At 48.1% G+C, this 26,178-nt stretch overlaps 1 protein-coding gene across 3 annotated transcripts in view; it reads left to right on the top strand.

The window, feature by feature from the left end:
* Positions 1-26,178, top strand: part of INO80 (INO80 complex ATPase subunit) — a 42,265-nt gene that overhangs the window by 5,958 nt on the left and 10,129 nt on the right. For all 3 annotated transcript variants that reach the window (XM_069949797.1, XM_069949796.1, XM_069949795.1), the window contains exons 2-26: positions 3,989-4,179; positions 4,399-4,565; positions 4,650-4,717; positions 5,599-5,748; positions 6,329-6,446; positions 8,191-8,402; positions 8,746-8,799; positions 10,317-10,520; positions 11,867-12,053; positions 13,014-13,081; positions 13,251-13,460; positions 13,909-13,989; positions 14,467-14,562; positions 17,542-17,601; positions 17,740-17,882; positions 17,981-18,065; positions 18,710-18,827; positions 19,683-19,768; positions 19,856-20,023; positions 20,545-20,678; positions 21,243-21,310; positions 21,499-21,592; positions 21,767-21,938; positions 22,156-22,299; positions 23,218-23,443. In XM_069949797.1, coding sequence (XP_069805898.1) covers positions 4,037-4,179; positions 4,399-4,565; positions 4,650-4,717; positions 5,599-5,748; positions 6,329-6,446; positions 8,191-8,402; positions 8,746-8,799; positions 10,317-10,520; positions 11,867-12,053; positions 13,014-13,081; positions 13,251-13,460; positions 13,909-13,989; positions 14,467-14,562; positions 17,542-17,601; positions 17,740-17,882; positions 17,981-18,065; positions 18,710-18,827; positions 19,683-19,768; positions 19,856-20,023; positions 20,545-20,678; positions 21,243-21,310; positions 21,499-21,592; positions 21,767-21,938; positions 22,156-22,299; positions 23,218-23,443 — 3,256 coding nt within the window. In that variant the 5' untranslated portion in view covers positions 3,989-4,036. The remainder of the gene's footprint in view (positions 1-3,988; positions 4,180-4,398; positions 4,566-4,649; positions 4,718-5,598; positions 5,749-6,328; positions 6,447-8,190; positions 8,403-8,745; positions 8,800-10,316; positions 10,521-11,866; positions 12,054-13,013; positions 13,082-13,250; positions 13,461-13,908; positions 13,990-14,466; positions 14,563-17,541; positions 17,602-17,739; positions 17,883-17,980; positions 18,066-18,709; positions 18,828-19,682; positions 19,769-19,855; positions 20,024-20,544; positions 20,679-21,242; positions 21,311-21,498; positions 21,593-21,766; positions 21,939-22,155; positions 22,300-23,217; positions 23,444-26,178) is intronic.

The following is a 26,178-nucleotide window of genomic DNA, read 5'->3' as shown; positions in this document are numbered from 1 at the left end:
CCCCCATCCCTTATGTATCACAGCTGTATCCTCCCCCCATCCCTTATGTATCACAGCTGTATCCTCCCCCCCCCTTCCCTTATGTATCACAGCTGTATCCCCCCCCATCCCTTATGTATCACAGCTGTATCCCCCCCCATCCCTTATGTATCACAGCTGTATCCTCCCCCCCATCCCTTATGTATCACAGCTGTATCCCCCCCATCCCTTATGTATCACAGCTGTATCCCCCCCCCATCCCTTATGTATCACAGCTGTATCCCCCCCATCCCTTATGTATCACAGTTGTATCCTCCCCAACCCTTATGTATTACAGCTGTATCCCCCCCCATCCCTTATGTATTACAGCTGTATCCTCCCCCCCATCCCTTATGTATTACAGCTGTATCCTCCCCCCCAACCCTTATGTATCACAGCTGTGTCCTCCCCCCATCCCTTATGTATCACAGCTGTATCCTCCACCCCTCCCTTATGTATCACAGCTGTATCCCCCCCATCCCTTATGTATCACAGCTGTATCCCCCCCATCCCTTATGTATCACAGCTGTATCCTCCCCCCATCCCTTATGTATCACAGCTGTATCCTCCCCCCATCCCTTATGTATCACAGCTGTATCCTCCCCCCATCCCTTATGTATTACAGCTGTATCCCCCCCCATCCCTTATGTATTACAGCTGTATCCTCCCCCCCAACCCTTATGTATCACAGCTGTATCCCCCCCCATCCCTTATGTATCACAGCTGTATCCTCCCCCCCCATCCCTTATGTATCACAGCTGTATCCTCCCCCCCCATCCCTTATGTATCACAGCTGTATCCTCACCCCCTTCCCTTATGTATCACAGCTGTATCCCCCCCCATCCCTTATGTATCACAGCTGTATCCCCCCCATCCCTTATGTATCACAGCTGTATCCTCCCCCCCATCCCTTATGTATCACAGCTGTATCCTCCCCCCCATCCCTTATGTATCACAGCTGTATCCTCCCCCCATCCCTTATGTATCACATCTGTATCCTCCCCCCATCCCTTATGTATCACAGCTGTATCCCCCCCCCCATCCCTTATGTATCACAGCTGTATCCCCCCCCCCCATCCCTTATGTATCACAGCTGTATCCCCCCCCATCCCTTATGTATCACAGCTGTATCCCCCCCATCCCTTATGTATCACAGTTGTATCCTCCCCATCCCTTATGTATCACAGCTGTATCCCCCCCATCCCTTATGTATCACAGCTGTATCCCCCCCCATCCCTTATGTATCACAGTTGTATCCTCCCCATCCCTTATGTATCACAGCTGTATCCCCCCCCATCCCTTATGTATTACAGCTGTATCCTCCCCCCCCCTTCCCTTATGTATCACAGCTGTATCCCCCCCCATCCCTTATGTATCACAGCTGTATCCCCCCATCCCTTATGTATCACAGCTGTATCCCCCCCATCCCTTATGTATCACAGCTGTATCCCCCCATCCCTTATGTATTACAGCTGTATCCCCCCCATCCCTTATGTATTACAGCTGTATCCTCCCCCCCATCCCTTATGTATCACAGCTGTGTCCTCCCCCCATCCCTCATGTATCACAGCTGTATCCCCCCCCATCCCTCATGTATCACAGCTGTATCCTCCCCCATCCCTTATGTATTACAGCTGTATCCTCCCCCCCCATCCCTCATGTATCACAGCTGTATCCCCCCATCCCTTATGTATCACAGCTGTATTCCCCCATCCCTTATGTATCACAGCTGTGTCCTCCCCCCATCCCTCATGTATCACAGCTGTATCCTCCCCCCATCCCTTATGTATCACAGCTGTATCCTCCCCCCATCCCTTATGTATTACAGCTGTATCCTCCCCCCCTCCCTTATGTATCACAGCTGTATCCCCCCCCCATCCCTCATGTATCACAGCTGTATCCTCCCCCCCCATCCCTTATGTATCACAGCTGTATTCCCCCATCCCTTATGTATCACAGCTGTATCCTCCCCCCATCCCTTATGTATTACAGCTGTATCCCCCCCCCATCCCTTATGTATTACAGCTGTATCCCCCCCCCCATCCCTTATGTATCACAGCTGTATCCTCCCCCATCCCTTATGTATCACAGCTGTATCCTCCCCCCCCTTCCCTTATGTATCACAGCTGTATCCCCCCCCCCCATCCCTCATGTATCACAGCTGTATCCTCCCCCCCCCATCCCTCATGTATCACAGCTGTATCCCCCCCCATCCCTTATGTATCACAGCTGTATCCTCCCCCCCATCCCTTATGTATCACAGCTGTATCCTCCCCCCATCCCTTATGTATCAGAGCTGTATCCTCCCCCCATCCCTTATGTATCACAGCTGTATCCCCCCCATCCCTTATGTATCACAGCTGTATCCTCCCCCCCATCCCTTATGTATCACAGCTGTATCCTCCCCCCATCCCTTATGTATCACAGCTGTATCCTCCCCCCCATCCCTTATGTATCACAGCTGTATCCCCCCCCATCCCTTATGTATCACAGCTGTATCCTCCCCCATCCCTTATGTATCACAGCTGTATCCCCCCATCCCTTATGTATTACAGCTGTATCCCCCCCATCCCTTATGTATTACAGCTGTATCCCCCCCATCCCTTATGTATCACAGCTGTGTCCTCCCCCCATCCCTCATGTATCACAGCTGTGTCCTCCCCCCATCCCTCATGTATCACAGCTGTGTCCTCCCCCCATCCCTTATGTATCACAGCTGTATCCTCCCCCCCCCCATCCCTTATGTATCACAGCTGTATCCCCCCCCATCCCTCATGTATCACAGCTGTATCCTCCCCCATCCCTTATGTATTACAGCTGTATCCTCCCCCCCCCATCCCTCATGTATCACAGCTGTATCCCCCCATCCCTTATGTATCACAGCTGTATTCCCCCATCCCTTATGTATCACAGCTGTATCCTCCCCCCCCATCCCTTATGTATCACAGCTGTATCCTCCCCCCATCCCTTATGTATCACAGCTGTATCCTCCCCCCATCCCTTATGTATTACAGCTGTATCCCCCCCCCCCCCATCCCTTATGTATCACAGCTGTATCCCCCCCCATCCCTCATGTATCACAGCTGTATCCTCCCCCCCCATCCCTCATGTATCACAGCTGTATCCCCCCCCATCCCTTATGTATCACAGCTGTATCCTCCCCCCATCCCTTATGTATCACAGCTGTATCCTCCCCCCATCCCTTATGTATCACAGCTGTATCCCCCCCATCCCTTATGTATCACAGCTGTATCCTCCCCCCCATCCCTTATGTATCACAGCTGTATCCTCCCCCCATCCCTTATGTATCACAGCTGTATCCTCCCCCCATCCCTTATGTATCACAGCTGTATCCTCCCCCCTATCCCTTATGTATCACAGCTGTATCCCCCCCCCCATCCCTTATGTATCACAGCTGTATCCTCCCCCCCATCCCTTATGTATCACAGCTGTATCCCCCTCCCCATCCCTTATGTATCACAGCTGTATCCTCCCTCCCCCCATCCCTTATGTATCACAGCTGTATCCCCCCCATCCCTTATGTATCACAGCTGTATCCTCCCCCCCATCCCTTATGTATCACAGCTGTATCCTCCCCCCCATCCCTTATGTATCACAGCTGTATCCTCCCCCCCCATCCCTTATGTATCACAGCTGTATCCTCCCCCCCCCATCCCTTATGTATCACAGCTGTATCCTCCCCCCCCCCCATCCCTTATGTATCACAGCTGTATCCTCCCCCCATCCCTTATGTATCACAGCTGTATCCATCCCTTATGTATCACAGCTGTATGTGCGGCAGGCTCAGCTCCTCCGTTTGCTCCGGGGTGATGGCTGCAGTCAGACGTTTATCATTGTGTAGGGGGTCCGGAGCTCTGACCACAATACAGATATATATTTTGTGTGTATATGTATATTTATATATTTTTGTTTGTCATCTGAATAACCGCATTTTCTTGCCCCCCTGCAGCTCTCATCTCTGTGAGGTATCCGCTCTGTATGAAGAAAGGTTGTGTCTATGGCCTCAGACCTAGAAGCCACAGAAGATGGCTATTCCACAGATCTCGCCAAGCCTCTTTACCTCCAGTATTTGGAGCGAGCTCTGCGGCTCGACCAGTTTCTTCGGCAGACATCGGCCATATTCAACAGAAACCTCTCCAGGTAACACATTGGCTATGTATCTTATCTATGGCTTTTTGGGATCCTTACTCCTGTGTCCTAAAGAGAAAGCTAATAGGTGTAGATTAGCTGGGACTCACACAGAGGAGGAGATCCTGCTTCCCTAGATCTTTATAGCAGAAGCAGCATGGAGGACATTATTGAACAGTACTTAGCAGTGTATCACAGGTTTGCTTACCATTGGACGTATATTTCTTGCAGTGATGACAGTGAAGATGGTCTGGATGAATCTTCGCATCTCACAGAATCTGAGGACCCTTCCCTGCAGGTGAAGGAGGAGCCGGTGTCTCCCCTGCTCGGAGATCTCTCCAGGGAAGGCATCTCGGGGGTCTTTCCAGTCAGCTCTCACAATGGTGTCCTGCAGCCAGGTCTGTTCTTTACTTTTACCTATCGTAGTGTAGTGGACTTTCCATGGTTTGTTTTATTCATCCTCCCATCTGTTGTCTCTGCAGAGCTGAAAGCAGAACGGGGAAACCTGTACAACTTCTCCAAGCTGAAGAAAAACCGAAGGTGGTTGAAAGTAAGTAGAATAAACCACATGTGGTCTCGGGTCTTGTCTTTTAACTGAGCGGGTTCCATATACAGAGGGTGAGGAGTCGACAACCACGGCATCTAAGGTGGTGGTCCCCTCCCATGACATGATTGACGCCTGGGGGTCCTAATGAAAGCTTTTAGGCCCGCCATCTTGTTACATCCTGCTAAAAGTAGGTAGGGAGAGGCCTGATGGGATAACAGAGAAGGCTACCATGCATTTTCTAACAACTCTGACAGTAGGTGTATGCTGTCCTATCTCAGGGTGGCATAAACTAGTGACAGAGAAGCTGAACAGAATGATGTATCACTTACATTGTTCTGTGCAGCTGATCCAGAAATCTCCTCCTGAATAACATGGCCAATAAGTAGTCCTCTCCATTATGTGCATGAGCTCAGTAGTCCTGGATATTCATGAGAAGCAGAAAACCCCGCCCACCAGCTGCTGATTGGCAGTTAACTATCCATGCAGTGTAAAGGCAGTCACCTGTCAGTCAGCAGCTGGAGGGCGGGGGGAGGGGTGTGGCAAGAATCCTGTTCTTCTGCATATTAGGAGAACAGCTGAACAGCATGATGTAAGTAGTACACCAATCTGTCCAGCATTTCTGTCACTAGTTTTGGTTCCCTTATTTAAGGCGGAATAAACTTAGTGACAGATTGCCTTTAAATGCTGTGACATGTTGGGGGTTAAACAGCAGGAATCTGAGCTGCCTCCAGTCCTGGCTGTAATATACTGCCGGTACCTAGCTCTTGCCCCCAAGATGGGTTAATATAACTTCAATATGGCAGGTAAAATGAAACAGAAGCCATATGATGGATGTCTTGCTGTAGCCCCATCTCCATTGCTGAGTTTTTTTTCTCTGTCTGTAGAATATCCTCCTGGATGAGGACACCAGTGACTCGGACTCTGTGAGCGATGAAGATGACGAGTGTTCCCTGTCTAAGGACGAGCTGTATGACATGCTCAGGATGCACAAGTACAAGAAGCTTCACCAGAACAAGTATCACAAGGACAAAGAGGTATCTATGGCATCATGTGATCTGTATGCCCTCCCAGTGTGTCAGGTGATGCTGGTGGCGTCTCATCCTGTGTAAGGTAGAAATCCTGTAGTGATTTACCAGCATTGTAACATGTACGGCGCATTCTCTTAGTCACCTTAAAGTGGACCTGTCACAATGGTCCGCGTCTGGATCAGCGGTGAGATCCACTGCTAATCCAGAAGATCAGGTCTCGGTAAATATGGCGACACAATGAGAATTTTATGTGTCAACCCCATTGGATCTAATAAGGATCTCACACACATGTGACAGATACACTTTAAGACGTCTTATACAGACATGTCAAAAGATCTGTAGATATTACCAGGAGAAGAGCATGGGTGAGTGCTTCTCTCCCTGGCCGACTTGTTCCAGTGGATTGGCTCCATGGACTTACAGCCTGGTCCTATCTGGCAATCTCCTTACCAAGACTCCAAGGATTTTCTTTTAGATTAATATACTGTTAGGAGCATCACATCAGCGTTTTGTGTAGATCTGGTATTGCGAGAGCAGGGAGTTTATTCTTTTACACAATGATGGAAATGTTTTTGTGTCTCTCCAGCTGCAGCAGTATCACTATTACAGCGCCGGCCTCCTCTCCACCCACGATCCATTTCATGAGCAGCGTCATCTCAATGGACCAAAAAAGAGGAAAATTAAAGAGGAAAAGAAATTTAGAGGTAAGGTCTTTCCCGTCTTGCCGTATACACCTCTAGGCTCTTGTGGGCAGGTATCTAGCCTGGCAGGATTGATTTGGCATCACTGCTGTGACCATGGGTGGGAGTGGTAGCTGGTTATTACATACGCTAGCTGTCTCCCCCTATCTATGGAGCTGCTGATGTATAATATAATGTACATAATCTATGATGCTCAGGGGGTGTCTGACCTCTGGAACCCCCCAGTCATGAGAATCGGGATCTTGATTGCTGATGTTTGAGTGGATCAGCAGGTAGGGATTCACTTAGTGGGATTGTCTTAAAGAAGTTATCTGGGAAAAATTCATACTTGCGGTCCTGTTAAACAGGTTGATATTAAAGGGGTACTCCGGGCCAGGGTTATTTTTAGTGTTTGGCCAGGGAGGGGGTGGATATAGAGGCCGCTGGTCACTTACCTCCTCGGTTCCAGTGCCGGGTCCCGGATCGCGCCGCCCCGTTCTCCCGTCCGGCTGCCGCTTCTTGGTCTGAGCTGCAGCTTGAGATGTGACGTCTCAAAGCAGCTCAGCCATTCATCGGTGTAGCAGGGTCATGGCTTGACTGCAGAATGGCTTGAGCTGCCTTGAAATGTCACGTCTCAAGCTGCAGCTCAGACCAGGAAGCGGCAGCCGGACAGGAGAATAGGGTGGCACGATCCGGGACCCGGCGCTGGAACCCGGGGAAGTAAGTTACCCGCGGCCTCTATATCCACCCCCTCCCCGGCCATACTCAAAAAATAACCCCAACCCAGAGTACCCCGTAAAGGACCTGTCAGGTCAGCGCTCGCTTGCTCATTGTTGCACGCACAGATAAAGAGGGGGGGGGGAGGCGCGGGGAGCAGAGAGAGGGGTTTCCCGGATGATCTTTAGATCGTCCAGGTGGCACATAAAAGATAGCGGTGGTCTGCCAGCAGACCGGCGCTGTGGTTGTAATAGAACATGGTTTAAGACAACTATCAGTTGATGTTGTGCATGTTGGCTGATCGATGCCTTTTAACATGATCTATTAAACCAAGCAGTTATTGGCCAAGTACGGGCGATAATCGTTTGTTGTAATAGAGCCCTTAGCCATGCTGCGAGGGGCCCCTTACCCATGCTGCGCCTGTCCCGCATCCCCGCTTCTGCTGATTACTGGGCCGCTCGCTCTTCGCCACTGTCAGTGTTTTCATCCGGTGGCATGCCGCTCCCATGGAAATGGCCACTAAGCTTAGACTTTATGCTGACCATCCATTACCAGTGGGAGTGGCACATCATCGGATGAAAACACTGACAGGGGCACAGAGCGGGCGGCCTAGTAATCAGCAGCAGTGGGACAAACAAGTATACATCCCAGTCTTGTCTTGTATGAATTTTTCCCAGAAAACCCCTGCAGTCCACATAGTTTGAACGGAATGGCAATACATAGGCTTGATCACTTTTAAAGGTAGGTTCCTAGGACTCCTGAAAAACAGATGCCATCAGTCGGTCCCTCACTTATCACCTTCCCTATGTATACGGTATAGTACTAGTATTGTTCCAGTAATGTCTGAGCCTATGGCTGTATCCATGTTTTCCTGCCAACCCTAGGGCTGCATCTATTTTCTGCCAGGAGTCAAATGCTGAGGGTTCGGGTTCAGATAACGTTGCCAAACCTGAATGGTTCAGCAACTCCGCTCAACACTACTTACTAGATCAGCTTAATCTCTGATTCCCAAAGGGACAGTATTGAAACACTAGTTTTTTGCTTTCTAAAGCCAAGTTAAAAAAGGTGAAGAAGAAAAGGAGACATGAAGAGGACCTGTCAGACGATGAGATGCCGCATCGCCATCACCACACAAAAGTCTTTGCTAAATTCTCCCAAGATGCCCCGACTCCAATCACTAAAAAGAAGCATATGACCATCGAGCAGCTGAACGCCCGCCGCAGGAAAGTCTGGATGACCATTGTGAAGAAGGAATTGCCTAAGGTGAGATGAGATTCTATAGGAGCGAATGTTATTTATGGTTCGTACATTGTGCTCCACGGGGCTCTTCTCTACCGTTAGGGGGTATTCACACGTTCTGTGAGTAGGGTCCCTGCATGGAGGATGTGCTATGGACCAGAATCGTGGACCTCCCGGCAGCATGTATCATTATGATGCCAGGAGGTCTGTTGCACAGGGACCCTAATCACAGAACGTGTGACTGCCCCCTCACTTTTATAGTCCTACATGCTGAATAGTTTATATTATTTTATATAATCACATGTAATTGATGTATGATACAGCCAGCCGCTAGACCACTATCCTAATGATTGTTCCTATATTCCAGGCCTACAAGCAGAAAGCTTCCGCCCGCAACTTACTATTAACAAACAGCAAAAAGGTAACTGTTTTTTTACCATTTTCTAGAAAAATCACAAATTCATGATATTTTGTGTCCGTGTAAGCATTATAAAGCATTAGGGCGCACCCGTCATCGGGAATAAACTTTTGTCATGTCAAAAGTTTTGATCCGTTTCCGTCTGAGACCCTGACTAAACAAGCCGGGAGCGCAGTGCTTTACTTTTCTGCTGGCCAGGAGGAGTCTGCTGCTTCCCCCGCCCCCCCCTGAGAGAGGACAGTGACACTTTAAAGAAAACCTGTCATCATAGAAAACTGTTGTCAGAGAGACAGCTCAAAAGTGTTGGTTGGTCGGGGACTGAGTGTTCATACCCGTACCGATCGACAGAACGAATGGGGAGGAGACTGCGCAGCAGGGCTTCCTCTCTCTGTTCAGCGTAATCCGTCGGGCTCCGTAGACTTAGTGTTACTGTTTAAATTTTATTTTTTTTGCAGAAATCAATAGTCCAGGCTATTTTAAGAAACTTTGTAATTGGGTTTATTAGCTGAAAAATGCTTTTTTATAATGAAAAAGCAGATTGAAGCCCTCCCCCCTGTCTTCATTATTGTCTATGCAGAGGAGAGGCGTGGAGGAAGATGAGGCACCAAAACAGGACAACAAAGAGTTAGTTTACAGCTACATCACCGGGCTTTCTACTCTGACGTCAGCACTGACCTCTCTAACCTCTGAATAGTGGCTTTCACACAGGCCCCGCTGTGTAATCCTTTGTTCTCTGCTGGCGACTAATCTCCCCCCTCCCCTCTTTATAGGTTACACAGGGCTCGACTGATGTAAAAAGAGTCGAGATTTCCTGATAATGAGCAGTGCATGGAAGAGAGAAGGGGGGGGGGGACCTGGGGAAAGTTTTTTTGAATGCAGATAATAAACCTAATTACAAAGTTTCTTAAAATCGCCTGGACTATTGATTTCTGCAAAATAAATAAATAAATAATGATAGTGACACTTTAAATTCTGAGCCCGACTGATCACGTGACACAGAACCGGGATCTCCCAATTGGTACGGTTATGAACACTCAGACCCGGACTGATCGAAACCTTTGACATGTCTCTCTGACGTGTCAAAAGTTTTTTTAAAAGAACAGGTACACTTAAATGGGGGTAGAAACACTTTAGGGTAGCTTCACACGTACCAGATTGGCAGCGGATTTCAGGCTGTTGGTTTGCAGCGAAATCTGCTGCGAATCCTGGTACAGTGCTCTTCAATGAGGTTACATCCCCGCAGCAGAATTTTCATTCATGTAACACCGGCCCCTTTAACTCCCCACCGCCCGCAGCATACGATACCTGCTTGGCGCCACAGCTGCCTCTGAAGTCTTAGATGTGCCAGTCCTGACACCCAGGAATAGCTGATCAGCTGCAGGGCGTTGTCAAGACCCGGAGGCAGCAGATCACCAGTGGCTTTATTTTTTCTCCTAAAGCCGATCTCAGCCTATTTATATTGTAGCGCCAGACAATATATTAGTTTGCTTAAATTCTTCCTTTCTCTCTTGTCCAATAAGCTCGCCCATCAGTGCATGCGGGAGGTGCGCCGGGCTGCTATCCAGGCCCAGAAAAACTGCAAGGAGACCCTTCCCCGAGCGCGCAAGCTCACCAAGGAAATGTCCTTATACTGGAAGAAATACGATAAGGTGGAGAAAGAGCATCGGAAGCGGGCGGAGAAGGAGGCGCTAGAACAGCGGAAGCTAGACGAGGAGATGAGAGAGGTACGAGGGGAAGCGGGGTTTATGCAGAGGTTGGATGCAGTTTTATGGCTTTATCTATGGTTTTCCAGACTTCCTAGGGCTGCATCCAACTTCTCCAGACACCGGTGATTAAATGCCGCACACTCAGGTAACTGGAATGTGCTGTTTCATTCTGTAAGGTTATGTCGTCTCTTTCTGATGATTGGGAATCTGACCTCTTTGGGGGTCTCTGCTGATCCTGAGAATGAAGGGAGGCACAAAGCCAATATACAGCCTTGAATTAAGAGCATAATTTGTTTCCGGACCGTGCTTGTAATCCCAATCCACTCTTAGGCTATGTTCACACTACGTAAAACTACGGCCGTAGTTCTCGCCGCAGAACTACAGCTGTGCTTTTCAGGGGTGGAACATAGCCTTATTTTGAATGGGATCCCGGCCGGAGCGTACACACAACGTATGCGCTCCGGCTGGGATCCCATGCGGCGCCAGAAAAAACTGACATGTCAGTTTTCTGCGGCCGGAATTCACTGAATTCCGGCTGCAGAAAGACCTGCAAGTTCACACACAGTGAAGCAAGCGGCTCCGGACGCTCGCTTCACTGTGGGCTATGGGAAGTTCTGATGCAGGCAGGTGCTGATGCGCCTGCATCAGAGCTCTGCAGCCGGACGGGTCATCCGGTCGGTACTTAAGTACCGGTCGAGATGATCAGGGCTGAGAGCAGCCGGGGTCACGGAACGGCCGGGTGTTGACGTAATGTGAACATAGCTTTAAACCAAAGCAAATTTTCCCATAAGAAATCATAGAAATGCAGACAATTGGTTCCACACCCCAAAATAATTTATTATTCTGAATAACATGTAAAACAGATGAAACAAACAATGATAAACAGCAGAATCTGTGATATTATAAGTTACTGTACAGTAATGGAGAGGATGGGAAACACAAGGGCGGACAGAGACTGCAGGGAGCAGGAAGGAATAAGCAGGACAGATGGGGGCACATACATGCAGCGCTCTCTGTCCGGGGAGAGAGGGGTTACAGCTATGGAGGGATTACCTCCACAGTCCTGTCCCCTGATGTAAGCCACAGCCTGAAGTGGATCTGCTATGATTTGGAAGGTGAGGGAGACTTCCTGGGTCAGTGTACAGTGCTGTAGACCCCACTATGCAGACCATGCCCCTCCCCCTCCCACCCAGTACAGGGAGCTCTTACACCAAAGCAATGCTCTTAAACCAAGTCACAATTTTGAAAAACTTGAGCTCTTAAACCAAAACGCTCTTAAACCAAGTTACTCTTAAACCAAGGTACCACTGTGTGTATATGTAATAACGTTACCCTAACTAGTTTATTCTTTTATTTACAACCAGGCAAAGAGACAGCAGCGAAAATTAAACTTTTTGATCACACAAACCGAGCTGTACGCGCACTTTGTGAGTCGTAAGAGGGAAGCTGGACCGGATAGTGTGCAAGAGGAAATTTTACGCAAACTTGAAGACAGTTCCTCTCAGCAGCAGACAGGAGGCGCCTCGCAGAGCCTCCTACAAGAAGAGTATGGTAAGACATGCTAAGCACCTTCTAGTGTGGCACCTCTATGATACTAAGCACCTTCTAGTATGGCACCTCTATGATACTAAGGACCTTCTAGTATGGCACCTCTATGATACTAAGCACCTTCTAGTATGGCACCTCTATGATACTAAGCACCTTCTAGTATGGCACCTCTATGATACTAAGCACCTTCTAGTATGGCACCTCTATGATACTAAGCACCTTCTAGTATGGCACCTCTATGATACTAAGCACCTTCTAGTATGGCACCTCTATGATACTAAGCACCTTCTAGTATGGCACCTCTATGATACTAAGCACCTTCTAGTATGGCACCTCTATGATACTAAGCACCTTCTAGTGTGGCACCTCTATGATACTAAGCACCTTCTAGTGTGGCACCTCTATGATACTAAGGACACGGAGAGAATGGAGCTGCTGCACCTCACACCTATGGCTAACTGTCCAGAGCTGGAGAGGTTTTCTATGGGGATTTGCTGCTGTTCTGGACAGTTCCTGACATAGACAGAGGTGGCAGCAAAGCGCACTGTGTCAGACTGGAAAGAATACACCACTTCCTGCAGGACATACAGCAGCTGATAAGTACTGGGAGACTGGAGATTTTTAAATAGAAGTAAATTGCTAATCTATATAGCTTTCTAACATTCACCTTTGACAGATTTGAAGATCTACAAATATATAAAAATGAGTTATGCTTTTCCCATAATTCTTCCTCCTAGAAAGTGCTGAATTTATTGACACCAGGTGTTTTACGGTTCCCCTTCCTGTCAGTGTTTTCTGCCTTTGTAACTTCTGGTTGGACCCTAAGCTGATGACGCCCAGTTGTCCAGTCCAGGATAACCTGACTTTATTACGGGAATACAGTTTATTACAAATATAGAGGTGTCACATGACTTGTTATTCGTGTCACTACAATAAGATATTATTTCACTTATATCATTACAGACAGCGACTATTTCAAGTCTCAGGCCCTGAAAAATGCAGAGGAAGCTTTTCGGATCCACCAGGCGCAGGTAAGAAGTATACAGCAGTGTATGTACATAGTGTGGAGGGGACGGTCCATTCCTGTTCTCTAGGTGGGAGGCCAGGCTGTAGATGTTACATAGGATTGATGGGGTGTTCTGTAGCCATTGCACATTGCACGTGACAAGTATTAGTAACACTGGGTTCTTTGCACTGCAGAAAAGATCCTTCGATGAAGACGCCAGAGAAAGCAGGTTAGCTGCCTCCCGGGCGGCCAACAAATCAGACATGGGCTTCGGAGAAAGTTACAGCCTGGCCAACCCATCTATAAGGGCCGGAGAGGATATCCCACAGCCCACCATATTCAGCGGGAAACTCAAGGGCTACCAGCTGAAAGGCATGAACTGGCTGGCCAATCTATATGAACAGGTGAGGCTACGGGCGCTTTATAAAGGAAGCATTACACTGGTTTATAGCATCCAAAGTCTTCCAGTACTTATCAGCTGCTGTATGTCCTGAAGGAAGTAGTGTATTCTCTACGGTGTGACAAAGTGCTCTCTGCTGCCACCGCTGTCCATGTCAGGTACTGCCCAGAGCAGCAGCAAATCCCTGGAATGACTGGAATGAATACACCACTTCCACCTGGACATACAGCAGCTGATAAGTATTGGAAGACTCGAGATTTTTTTAACAAAAGTAAATTACAAATCTCTGGCACTAGTTGATTTGAAAGATTTTTTTTTTTTTTTTTTTGCTCTGAACTACCCCTTTAAGGCTAATCACAAGTCGCACAGCAATGCATTAGTGTTGGTGGAAGCAGAAATGCGTTCACTATCGAATGATATTAACAGGTTCTATTTCTTCTTTTACTTTTTAGGGTATTAATGGGATCCTGGCTGATGAAATGGGCCTGGGAAAAACCGTCCAGAGCATTGCTCTCCTAGCACATCTCGCAGAGGTGAGACGTTCAAAGGGGTAACCTGACATGACATTAGAGCGGAACTCTGCCATATAGTGTTGTAGGTCAGCAGAACGTAGACCAATGAAATAGCTGGAGAGCTAAAGCACCAGACAAATCCTTTAGACCAGAGATGAGGAACCTTCGGCTCTCCAGCTGTACAAAACTACAATTCCCATCATGCCTGGACAGCCAAAGCTGCCATAGGAATTGTAGTTTTGCAACAGCTGGATGGCTAAAGGTTCCCCATTCCTGCTGTCTAGACTGATGCTAAAAACAATCCGTTCTGTTTGCTGTCCACGGTTTAGCTAACAAAGCATTGCCTGGATTGTGATCCTAGGAATAATATGTATAGGTGGAGTGGGCCCTGAATGTAGTACGTTAGGGGTGCTGAGCTTTCTTTGCTCCCTAGGTTTGTTTAGATGGATTCAACAAGGGTTCAACATACTGACAATTGTTAATTCTTCTTCTTTGTAGCGGGAGAATATCTGGGGTCCATTTCTCATTATTTCGCCTGCCTCCACATTGAACAACTGGCATCAAGAGTTTTCAAGATTTGTACCAAGGTTCAAGGTAATGGAGGTCTTTCCGCATGTGCCTGTCATACCCTGGTTATGATCTTCAGCTGGGTGCAGCGTCGTCATTACAAGTTTCCATACCAATTTTTTTTTTTCCCTTCTTCCCTTAACCCCTTAGCGTCCCATGACGTACGCGGGGTGGTGCTCAGAGAGGGGTCAAACCTAACAGCTGCATTGAAATGCTTTATCACTCATGTCCCTGGTGTCTAGTGGGACGGATCTGCCCCCCGCCGCGATGCCGGGCCTCAGCATCGCAATGACGCTGATCCCGGCTCTGCAATAGATTGCTGTGGCCTGCAGCAGGCCAAAGCAATCTATGACCGATCTAATCGATCTTTGCTGTGTATATACACAGCATTGATCTCTATGAGAGATCAGTGCTGTCTATATACAAGTCCCCCAGGGGGACTTCCAGGTAAAGTGTTTTTATTAAAAAATGTCCCCTCCCCTAATAAAAGTCCAAATCACCCCCTTTTCCCATTTTCTAAAATTTTTTTTTTTTTAAACTTTTGCATAGATAATATACACATAAACAAAAACATAATCGGGCACAATCCGCCCTATACATGCATTGGAGGTGCACACCAACAGGGAACTACATAGGTCAAGAAAGGCCATGATACCGAATAACCCAGCGGAGAGAGCGACAACAGGTGTGCAGCACCCAAAGATTACCCGCCGCAAGGACACGCGGCTGTATGGCTGGAAGCGGACAGAACACATAGACAACATACACACTAACTCACACAGAAACACAGAAACACAGCTCCCCCCCCTCAGTGGACCACAGATCAGCTCAGCCATCCACCGTCACATCTAACATGAGCCAGTGTATCCAAATCTTCTTGAACTTCTTAGGGCATTTACGATGTTCGTAGAGGGCCTCGTATAGTGGGACATATTTGTTAACCAGCTGTTTCAAGCGGGCCAAGGAAGGAACGTCGGTGCACTTCCACTCCATTGCTATAATTTTTTTTAGCACAAAATAAAAGAAACCGTATGAACACCCTGTAATTGTTTTGCGTAATCCTGTTAATGATGCCTAGCAGAAAGACCGTAGGGGTGCAAACAAATGGAAAATCTAAATGGTCGGACAGGAATTGCAGAACTGAGCGCCAAAAGGCCTGTATCTTAGGGCATGACCACACTGCATGTATAAAGGTGCCAACATCCGCCTGGCATTTAAAAACAAGTATCCGAGGGGGACACCCCCATCTTCCTGAGCCTCTCCGGGGTATAGTACGTTCTCATCAGGAAGCGAAACTGAATCAATTGGTCCCTAGCACTGACTACCGTAGGATAAGTATTCACCACCTCTTTCCACTGCGGATCACTCAGGGAAGGGACATCTACCACCCATCTCTCATAGGCCCTCTGGAATGGAGAAGTATCCTCCCGACACAACAGTAAGTAGCTGTGCGTCAGGGGTTTGTCAAGATCCGTTGAACCCATCCCATCTTATAAATATAAATAAATAAACAAACACGTTTGCTATCGCTGCGTGTGTAATCGCCCCAATCTATTAATTTATCACATTACAGGTGGTCCTCGACTTACGACGTTGATCCGTTCTTGCGCGTCGTCGTAAACCGAATTTCAACGTAAGTCGGATCATACATTCATACAGTACTGTACCATAATAGTACTGTGCTGTAAACACTTAGCCTATCCTAACACCTACTGTGTGCTAACACACTACCCTACATAAGTATCAATAAACACATAGGTACATCAGGTGGCATCAGCAGAGTCTGGCTTAGGTTTGGGAACCATAATGCAGGGCGTTATAGCAGCCAGGAGACTCGTTTTTCTCAGTCTGGAACCTGTCACTGCATAGTATAGTACAGTACTGTACTGTATTCTTCCGCCACTGCACATACTCGACTTACGACGGAACCGCGTAAGTCAGAACAAGGCGTCGGAACAAAGCGTCGTAACCACGAAACGTCGTAACTCGAGACCGTCGTAACCCGAGGACCACCTGTACTGATCTCGCACAGTAAATAGCGCAAGCGCCAAAAAATCCCGAAGTGCAAGATTGCACATTTTTGGTCGCATCAAATCCAGAAAAAATGTTATAAAAAGCGATCAAAAAGTCGCATATGCGCAATCAACACCTGACACAGCCCCATAGACCAAAGGATAAAAGCGCTATAAGCCTGGGAATGGAGCGATTTTAAGGAACATATATTTGTTAACAATGGTTTAAATTTTTTAAAAGCCATCACATAAAATAAGTTATACATGTTACATATCATTGTAATCGTACTGATGTGAAGAACATAGATAACATGTCAGTTTTACCATAGGGCGACCGGCGTAATTGCGAAACTCCCCGAAATCAAAACAAATTCCTTTTTTTTTTTTTTTCAATTTGAAAACGTAAATGTTTTTTTCCCTGTTTCGCAGCATACGTTATGGAAAAATAATGCCAGTCATTGCAAAGTACAATTGGTTTTGCATAAAATAAGGGCTCATATGGGTTTTTAGGTAAAAATATAAGTGCTATGGCCTTTTAAACATAAAGTGGAAAAAGCAAAAGTGCAAAAACGAAAATTGGCTTTGACCTTAAGGGGTTAAAGGAGAAGTCCAGCCTCTGCTTTTATATATATATATATTTTTGTTAAATTTGTTAAATTGTCACGACCCGGCTGATGAACTGGCTGCTCCAGTCACTGATCAGCTAAGTGGGCTGTTCATCAGATGGGACGGCCATCTTCCCCCAGGTTGTGGCGTCATCACAACTCAGGGAAGAAAATGCCTTCCGGCGGGGTCCGGACCGGTCAGGCAGGGCATTGGGGGCACGGGGGGAGGTAAGCAATGCTTCATTGTTACACTCTCACCTGCCGCCTGCCAAAAGTTAGCCGAGGCCGGACTTCTCCTTTAATTTATATTCTGCTTGCTATCAGATAGATATGGCATCACATTAACCCTGTAATCTCCATATAACTCATGCTGTTGGTTCATGTTCTAGGTGCTGCCTTACTGGGGCAATCCACATGAAAGGAAGGTGATCAGAAAGTTTTGGGGTCAGGTAAGAATCAATACGTGTAGTGAGCCGTGTATGCTGCCACGGCAGTTCCAACAACCAATACATAAGGAAATAGCGTTAACATGAATTATATGGATATTTTTATTATAGGTAAAGTTTAGATTTTCTTTGGTCTTACAGAAAACCCTGTACACACAAGAAGCGCCCTTCCATGTGGTGATCACCAGCTACCAGCTGGTGGTACAAGACGTCAAGTACTTCCAGCGGGTGAAGTGGCAGTACATGGTGCTGGATGAGGCGCAGGCGCTGAAGAGCAGCTCTAGGTACTGCCAATCCCTCCATTATATGACCCTACATTGTACAGATATCATCATTCTTCTCTCTGTTCAGTCTGAAGTTTCTTTTCCCTTTTGGTCTTTAGCGTTCGGTGGAAGATATTGCTCCAGTTTCAGTGTCGCAATCGGCTACTTTTAACTGGCACCCCCATCCAAAATACAATGGCTGAGGTAAAGATTCAATCCTTCTTCTATTGTTTGTTTTAATACAATGCATGGGTTATATGCTACGTACAGGATCAGTGATATCTAGCTGATCGGTGGGGGGAGAACTGCTGGGACCCCCACCATTGACTAATACGGGGGTCACCCTTATGCTCAGCTGCTGCTCCATTTACTGTCTATGGTACTGCTGAACGTGGCTGGCTTCTAGTGTTATTTTTGACACTTGACCCACTAGGGTGTTGATGCTCGGTTATGCAAGGTATAAAGGTTTGACACTTTTTGCACGCCATTGTTCATGATGCAGCATTTGGGATTGCTGGTAGCTAGCATGCATCCTCCTTTACTTCCACTGCCGTACTCCTATCTGAGATGCTGTCTGATGCTTTCTGTCGTGTAATCTGTGACTGATCGCCCCGGATCTCACCCCTGAGACTCTCTGTGATCCGGACATACAGTGGGGGCGATGGTGCGGCACAATCACAGCTTTCCCAACACATTTTACCCCTGACCTCATTGGGGACTGTGTTGCAGCTTGTTTGCAGTATTCTCCCTCTAGGTGGCGCTGTAGTCTACTAAATGAATATGCTGTGAGCATGTCGGCTCTTCTCCTACCATGCCCCCTGTAATACATGTATACATTTCCTTCCTAGCTGTGGGCCCTGCTGCATTTCATTATGCCAACATTGTTCGATTCTCACGATGAGTTTAATGAGTGGTTTTCGAAGGACATAGAAAGCCATGCGGAGAACAAGTCTGCCATTGACGAGAGTAAGTGACCATGATACTACTACTTCTACCTGCAATTGTTTTTTGTTTTTTTTCTCCCCATGTTTTCATGTGACCACCATAGTCTCCGACCCGACCACCAACACTCTTCTATGTTGGATGGATATAGACTAGATGGGCCGACCCTCTTCCATGTTGGATGGATATAGACTAGATGGGCCCACACTCTTCCATGTTGGATGGATATAGACTAGATGGGCCGACACTCTTCCATGTTGGATGGATATAGACTAGATGGGCCGACCCTCTTCTATGTTGGATGGATGGATATAGACTAGATGGGCCGACCCTCTTCTATGTTGGATGGATGGATATAGACTAGATGGGCCGACCCTCTTCTATGTTGGATGGATGGATATAGACTAGATAGGCCGACCCTCTTCCATGTTGGATGGATATAGACTAGATGGGCCGACACTCTTCTATGTTGGATTGATATAGACTAGATGGGCCGACCCTCTTCCATTTTGGATGGATATAGACTAGATGGGCCGACCCTCTTCCATTTTGGATGGATATAGACTAGATGGGCCGACCCTCTTCCATGTTGGATGGATATAGACTAGATGGGCCGACCCTCTTCCATGTTGGATGGATATAGACTAGATGGGCCGACCCTCTTCTATTTGTGGATGGATATAGACTAGATTGGCCGACCCTCTTCTATGTTGGATGGATATAGACTAGATGGGCCGACCCTCTTCCATGTTGGATGGATATAGACTAGATGGGCCGACCCTCTTCCATGTTGGATGGATATACCATTATTAGTACTGTTAACCCTTCCCTTACAGATGTCCCAGAATGTGATCAGTATTATTTTCCATCCTCTTCTAGATCAGCTGTCGCGGTTACATATGATCCTCAAACCTTTTATGCTCAGGAGAATCAAGAAGGACGTAGAGAACGAGTTGTCCGATAAGGTGAGGGGGTTTTGTGTTTTTAGGAATAATAGTAAAAACCTAAATGTTGAATCCCCCCCCAGACGGGTAATAACGTTTCCTCCACAGATTGAAATCCTCATGTACTGCAACCTGACCAGCCGGCAGAAACTGCTGTATCAGGCCCTGAAGAATAAGATCTCCATCGACGACCTCCTCCAGTCCTCCATGGGCACAACCCAGCAAGCACAGAACACCACCAGCAGCCTCATGAACCTGGTTATGCAATTCAGGAAGGTGAGGGGCAAAGTGGCATGAGAATCCTTCCTAGGACCCCCCATAATCCTTCCTAGGACCCCCCATAATCCTTCCTAGGACCCCCCATAATCCTTCCTAGGACCCCCGTAATCTTTCCTAGGACCCCCGTAATCTTTCCTAGGACCCCCGTAATCTTTCCTAGGACCCCCGTAATCTTTCCTAGGACCCCCGTAATCTTTCCTAGGACCCCCGTAATCTTTCCTAGGACCCCCGTAATCTTTCCTAGGACCCCCGTAATCTTTCCTAGGACCCCCGTAATCTTTCCTAGGACCCCCGTAATCTTTCCTAGGACCCCCGTAATCCTTCCTAGTAACGCTTATTTACCCCATAATCCTTTATAGGATTCACGCTCTATGTTGAGCTGGTGATCAGGCGATGAACAAGCAGACGCTCACAATGTGCTGTGCAGCCATATAAGTTATTGTGACTGCTTCTTCCAGTGATTTCTGTGGTTCTGCTGCATTAACCCCTCTTTCCCTGCTTTTCCTCCCCTCCCTCAGGTCTGCAATCACTCAGAGCTCTTTGAGCGGCAAGAAACTTGGTCCCCCTTCCACCTATGTCTTCGGCCATACCAGATATCAAAATTTCTTTATCGTCAGGGAAATGTAGAATTTTGCAATTATTCGCGAAACAGGTGAGGCTAAAACCATGGGGCCAAGGCGAAGTTATCGGCGGTGACTGTGGCCTGACCCCCTGCTGTGTGGCCTGACCCCCTGCTGTGTGGCCTGACCCCCTGCTGTGTGGCCTGACCCCCTGCTGTGTGGCCTGACCCCCTGCTGTGTGGCCTGACCCCCTGCTGTGTGGCCTGACCCCCTGCTGTGTGGCCTGACCCCCTGCTGTGTGGCCTGACCCCCTGCTGTGTGGCCTGACTCCCCGCTGTGTGGCCTGACTCCCCGCTGTGTGGCCTGACTCCCCGCTGTGTGGCCTGACTCCCCGCTGTGTGGCCTGACTCCCCGCTGTGTGGCCTGACCCCGCTGTCCCCTCTGTGTGGCCTGACTCCCTGCTGTGTGGCCTGACTCCCTGCTGTGTGGCCTGACTCCCTGCTGTGTGGCCTGACTCCCTGCTGTGTGGCCTGACTCCCTGCTGTGTGGCCTGACTCCCTGCTGTGTGGCCTGACTCCCTGCTGTGTGGCTCTGTATTTCTGAGCCTGGAGAACCCCTTTAATTCAGCGTTTCCTGATCTTTCCCTTTATGTTTAGGTGGTTACGAAATCTCCTTTCTCCATTTGCACCGGATCACATTCAGCAATCGCTGTTCCATAGAAAAAGTAAGTAGCCAGACTGGTCCCTGACATGAATATACAGAGTCTATACAGTGTGCTATAAACATATTACATCTATTGGAGACAGGTGAGACCCTGACTATGTAGCCCCTGCCCCATGACCATATACTTATCCCCTCTCCCATAGAGAGCTATAATCCTTACATTTATATATTGACTCTTTTTGCTTCCAGGATCAGATGAAGGAAGCGGCTTCTCTTTCCTCCGCTTCATCAGTATCTCCCCAGCAGAGATGTGTCATCTCATGCGTCATGGACACCAGGCCAGGTAACCTCATCCATCCAGCATATCACTATACACCCTTACATTGATGGACTGGTGACATACTGCCAGACAACTATAATGGATTCCCTATGACAACTCTTGCTGGCCATAATCTATTTGCGTTATCCGTGTCCCCACCGCTCACACGTTGTCGTGTTTTTCTCTGACCTCCTGCAGGTGGTTAGCACTTTTCATGTCTCTGAAGGAAGCGTACAGGCTCCACCATTCCCGCTTCTGGCTGCAGAAGAGAACGTCCATTACATCTACAACCCTGAGCGACAGGGACTTCATCCTCTGGGTGGATTTCCCACTGGCGTTTCCCCAGATCCATACATCTCCTGTGCTGCAGGTAAGGCGACAGACAAAACAGTGGTGAGGAGAACCTCCCAGTAACCTCCATCTTGTAATGCTGACTACAGTGTCTGGCCATCGGCCTCCATACATTACATAGTTTATATACAGGACAGGGACAGGATCCTCCCAGTATACGTCGGCTTTTGGACAGGATGCAGGGATATTCCGGATGTGATGCTTTGTTGTTACATGTATTGATCTTGTCTCTGTAGAACATGGTTTTCACCCGCCATAGCGATCCCGTGTACGGCTTTACAGACCATGTGATAACTCAGCAGAGCGGGGGTGAGGAGGAGCTTGTGCTGCGCTGTCAGGTCACCGAGCTGCCGTCGTTCCTGTGCGTCTCCTCGCCGTTGGTAAGTGTCCATCTTATTGGCTGGTTTTATCATTGGGGTCCCTGCATAGAAACAAGGAAAGGAGACTGTCACTGGCCTCTTCAGAAGCCGTTCTATATCAGCCAGTGTTAGCCTCGGCCCACCATCAGCAGGATGAAGGCTCTGAGGCAGGTGACCTCCATATCACTTACCAGGCACAGCGCCGCACATTCAATAGTGGCTGTAGCTGGTACTGCAGCCTGTCCCATTGTAATGACCACAGAAGGTGCCGCTGCTCTAGAGTGGAGGACACTGTGCCCTGCCAGGCGGGAGGCTGCAGCAGGGATGGTGGGATTCGGATATCTGATATTGACTGTCAATCAGTTCAAAGGGATACTCCAGCAAATAGGGTGTCAGAATGTTATATAGATTTGTAATTCTATTTAAAAATCTCCAGTACTTCCAGTACTTATCAGCTGCTGTATGTCCTGCAGGAAGTGGTGTATTCTCTCCAGTCTGACACAGTGCTCTCTGCTGCCACCTCTGTCCATGTCAGGAACTGTCCCGAGCAGGAGAGGTTTTCTATGGAGTTTTGCTGCAGCTCTGGACAGTTCCTGATACGGACAGAGGTGGCAGCAGAGAGCACTGTGTCAGATTGGAGAGAATACACCACTTCCTGCAGGACATACAGTAGCTGATAAGTAGTATAAGACCAGAGATTTTTAAATAGAAGTAAATTACAAATCTATATAACTTTCTGAAACCAGTTGATTTGAGGAAAAAAAAAAAAAGATTTTCGCCAAAGTACCCCTTTAAGAGACACGCTGTTTAGACTTTGTGTGATCTTAGGATTCCTCAGTCCTCAGTGTAAGTTGTATCGGTATAATGGCCGTATCTAATAACATGGACGTCTCTGGATATGGCTGCAGTGACGTTATACTGGACATCTCACCCTCTCAGGTAACGTCGGCCCCCATAGACACCTACTGCAACGATCGAAGTGCAGAGTACGAGCGACAGATGGTGAGGAATGGCGGGAACCCCGAGGTCTCCAGGCTGCTCGTCTTTGGGGCCCCTGAACATCAAGCCGCTTGGCTCTCAAGAGACTCGCAGTTCTTTCCTGAAGCTCCTTGCGGTCTTCTTGCGTTTCAGCTGCTTCACGGATGGTCGTACATCAGGATCCCAGGTAGGTGAATAATCCGCCCTGATGTCTATGTGCACGTGGGCAAGAAAGCTGACGGTGTGCGGAGCATGGAGCCCGTTGGCCAGCCATACACATCGGGGATTTTCACCCTATACATTAGAATCTGTGAAATCCGCCAGATAAGGAATACTACTAATTGATAACTCTGTAGCCTACTCTCAACTGGATTTCCTAGATTTCCTTTCATTGTGTATTTTTTAGTATGTAAAATCCCATTTGGTAATCTTAAAGGGGGTTTCTAGTTTAAAATGAGTTGACGTCATAGATATCTGATTGTTGGAGGTCTGACGCCTGTTATTAGCTGTTTACCAGAGCCGTGGCTTCCTGCAAACAGCGCCATACAGAGTGTAGTGGCCATGTTGTGTTACTGCAGCTCAAGTGACAGTCACTGGAATAGGAGCTTAGCTGCAGTAACCCAGCATGACCACTACACAGTGTACGGCGCTGTCTGGTGCTGGTCTCTATCATAGAGCTTAATGGTGCTGTGCCAGTTGTCTCATCCCTGCTGATCACATACTACAGCATCGGCCATCTGTAATGGGAAACCCCCTTAATGGAAACCTTTTTGTCCTGTTTTGTGAGTGAATTGGCGGATGGCTGTTTGTGGATTTTTTGCATTTTTTCGGATGCTTTTTGACTTAGTTTGGACCCTTAATAGTAAGCCGATAAAATCTATGTGCGACGTCCTGATGAAAGCGGTGTGATCTGTGCACAATGGCTTGGTGTACGCTGTGTATCCCAGTAAGGCAGAAGCGCTGAGTGGCGGTCAGTGAAGCAGCGACAGGACTTCTCTGGCGGCTTTCCATGTGGGAGCACATACAGGGCAGTATAATTTATGGTAATGTCAGTGATTTCTCATGCTACCTCCAGCCCCGGGCCCTGCCGCTGTGTGACAGGGAGCCGGAGTTCCTATAAGGACTGTGGGAATCTCTGATACCTTCCTGTTCTATTGATAACAAATGGTCCCGGCTGTAAATGGAAGGAAGTGGCAGAGCTGCGAGCGGCCTCAAAGGTTCATTCTGTTTGGGAAAGCGAGACGAGGCCCTTCTCCTGACCCCATTGTTTCCCTCCTCCTAATGGAGAATGAGGAGATCCTCCAGAGATCCCGGGTTATCTGTCCTCCTCACATCTTCTCAGGACGTCACCTTATACAGCTTAGTGCGGCGGGGCTCAGCGGGGGATGGAAAGCTTCATTCACCCTCACAGGCCACGGCCTTAATTGTAGAATAACCCCTTTAAGGGATAGAACCCTTGTTATTTACTGATAAGCAGCGACTAGCTGATAGGTGGGGTTCCTCCTGTACGAATAGAGCGGCTGGGCGCACTCCATTTACTGTATATGCTGATTTCAGTTCCTGACATGGACAGAGGTGGCAGCAGAGAGCACTGTGTCAGACTGGAAAGAATACACCACTTCCTGCAGGACATACAGCAGCTGATAAGTACTGGAAGCCTGGAGATTTGTTAATAGAAGTAAATTACTAATCTCTGGCAGTTCCTGGGACCAGTTGATTTAAAAGATTTTTTTTTTGTGAACTTGACTTGGCAGTAGGTGGCACCAGAGATCCAGCTCTTCCTATACTTTGCATACACCATTTCCCAGGGAGCATTGCATGGCCCATAAGCCTTACCCCTCCAGCCTGTATATATGTAAGGGTTGCTTTGTGTATGTATTGTGTGAACAGGGCCTTAAAGGGATTGATGGCGCGGTATGTTTGGCTGTGTGTGTGCACCTGACGTCTCCGAGGAGGCTCCCATGTCACTTAGATGCTTCTCGCACTGACACTTTGTGAGGATGTGCACAGAACGGCGGGGACCTGGCGCGAATCCTCTCTGAAACTTGTTCAGGGAAAAACAAGCCCTCAAGTAGGAAGACCCAGAGGAAAGGTTTCCGGCTAAGTGTTTTTAAACAAGGTGGTCTGATTTCCTGTTGTGAGAGCGAGCGGCGTACATTCCCACCATACACTCCTGAGAGGGTCAGTACCGCCCGCAGACACCAGGTGGTGCTGGTGTATATGGAAAGGGAGATGACATATGGAAAGGGAGATGACAGGTGCTGGACTGGACCACACTTGTATGGTGATCACATATCATGATATAAGGGGGGCACAACCTGTAGCAATATATGTCTGTGTATTTTCTATGGAGCTGCCAATAGCAGCCAAATACATCACATAAGCAGTGACGGGAGGGATGTTCTCAATGTGTGGCTTCTTCCATAACACTCTGGGCCCTTCATGTGGTCTGAGCAACTATAACACATTGCCCCCAACATGTTTCACCCCATAGGCTTCCTCAGAGGTCTAGGGCCAATGGGTGATGACATGCTTAGTCACTAATAGACGGCAGATCGTGTGTATGGTATAAATATGGTGTAGGATAGGCCCCATACATCAGTTATACAGATAAGGGTGGGGGAGGGAGCTGCAGCTCAGCACCGCCTCTAACATTCAAGCTTAGAAGGAAAACGTGCTTTTATAATTTTGTAGCCAGCTAATAGGTATCCTATGCCCATGATATAGAGCTGACGGATTCCCTATAAACCTGCACTGTACAGTGGGAGCGCCCCCCCCCATCTCTATTAATCCAGAATGCACAATTGTAGATATTTGTACAGAAATCCTCTTCTTCCACCGACCATCATACAGTTTCTTAAGACTCCTCGTCCTCCATCGCTCGCCCTTGAGGGTTAACCCGCCATCGGAGGCGCAGAGCAT

The sequence above is a fragment of the Dendropsophus ebraccatus genome, chromosome 13 (genome assembly GCF_027789765.1).
Source record: "Dendropsophus ebraccatus isolate aDenEbr1 chromosome 13, aDenEbr1.pat, whole genome shotgun sequence".
In the NCBI taxonomy this organism is placed as follows: domain Eukaryota; kingdom Metazoa; phylum Chordata; class Amphibia; order Anura; family Hylidae; genus Dendropsophus; species Dendropsophus ebraccatus.
This window is presented reverse-complemented; position numbering and strand designations above follow the sequence as displayed.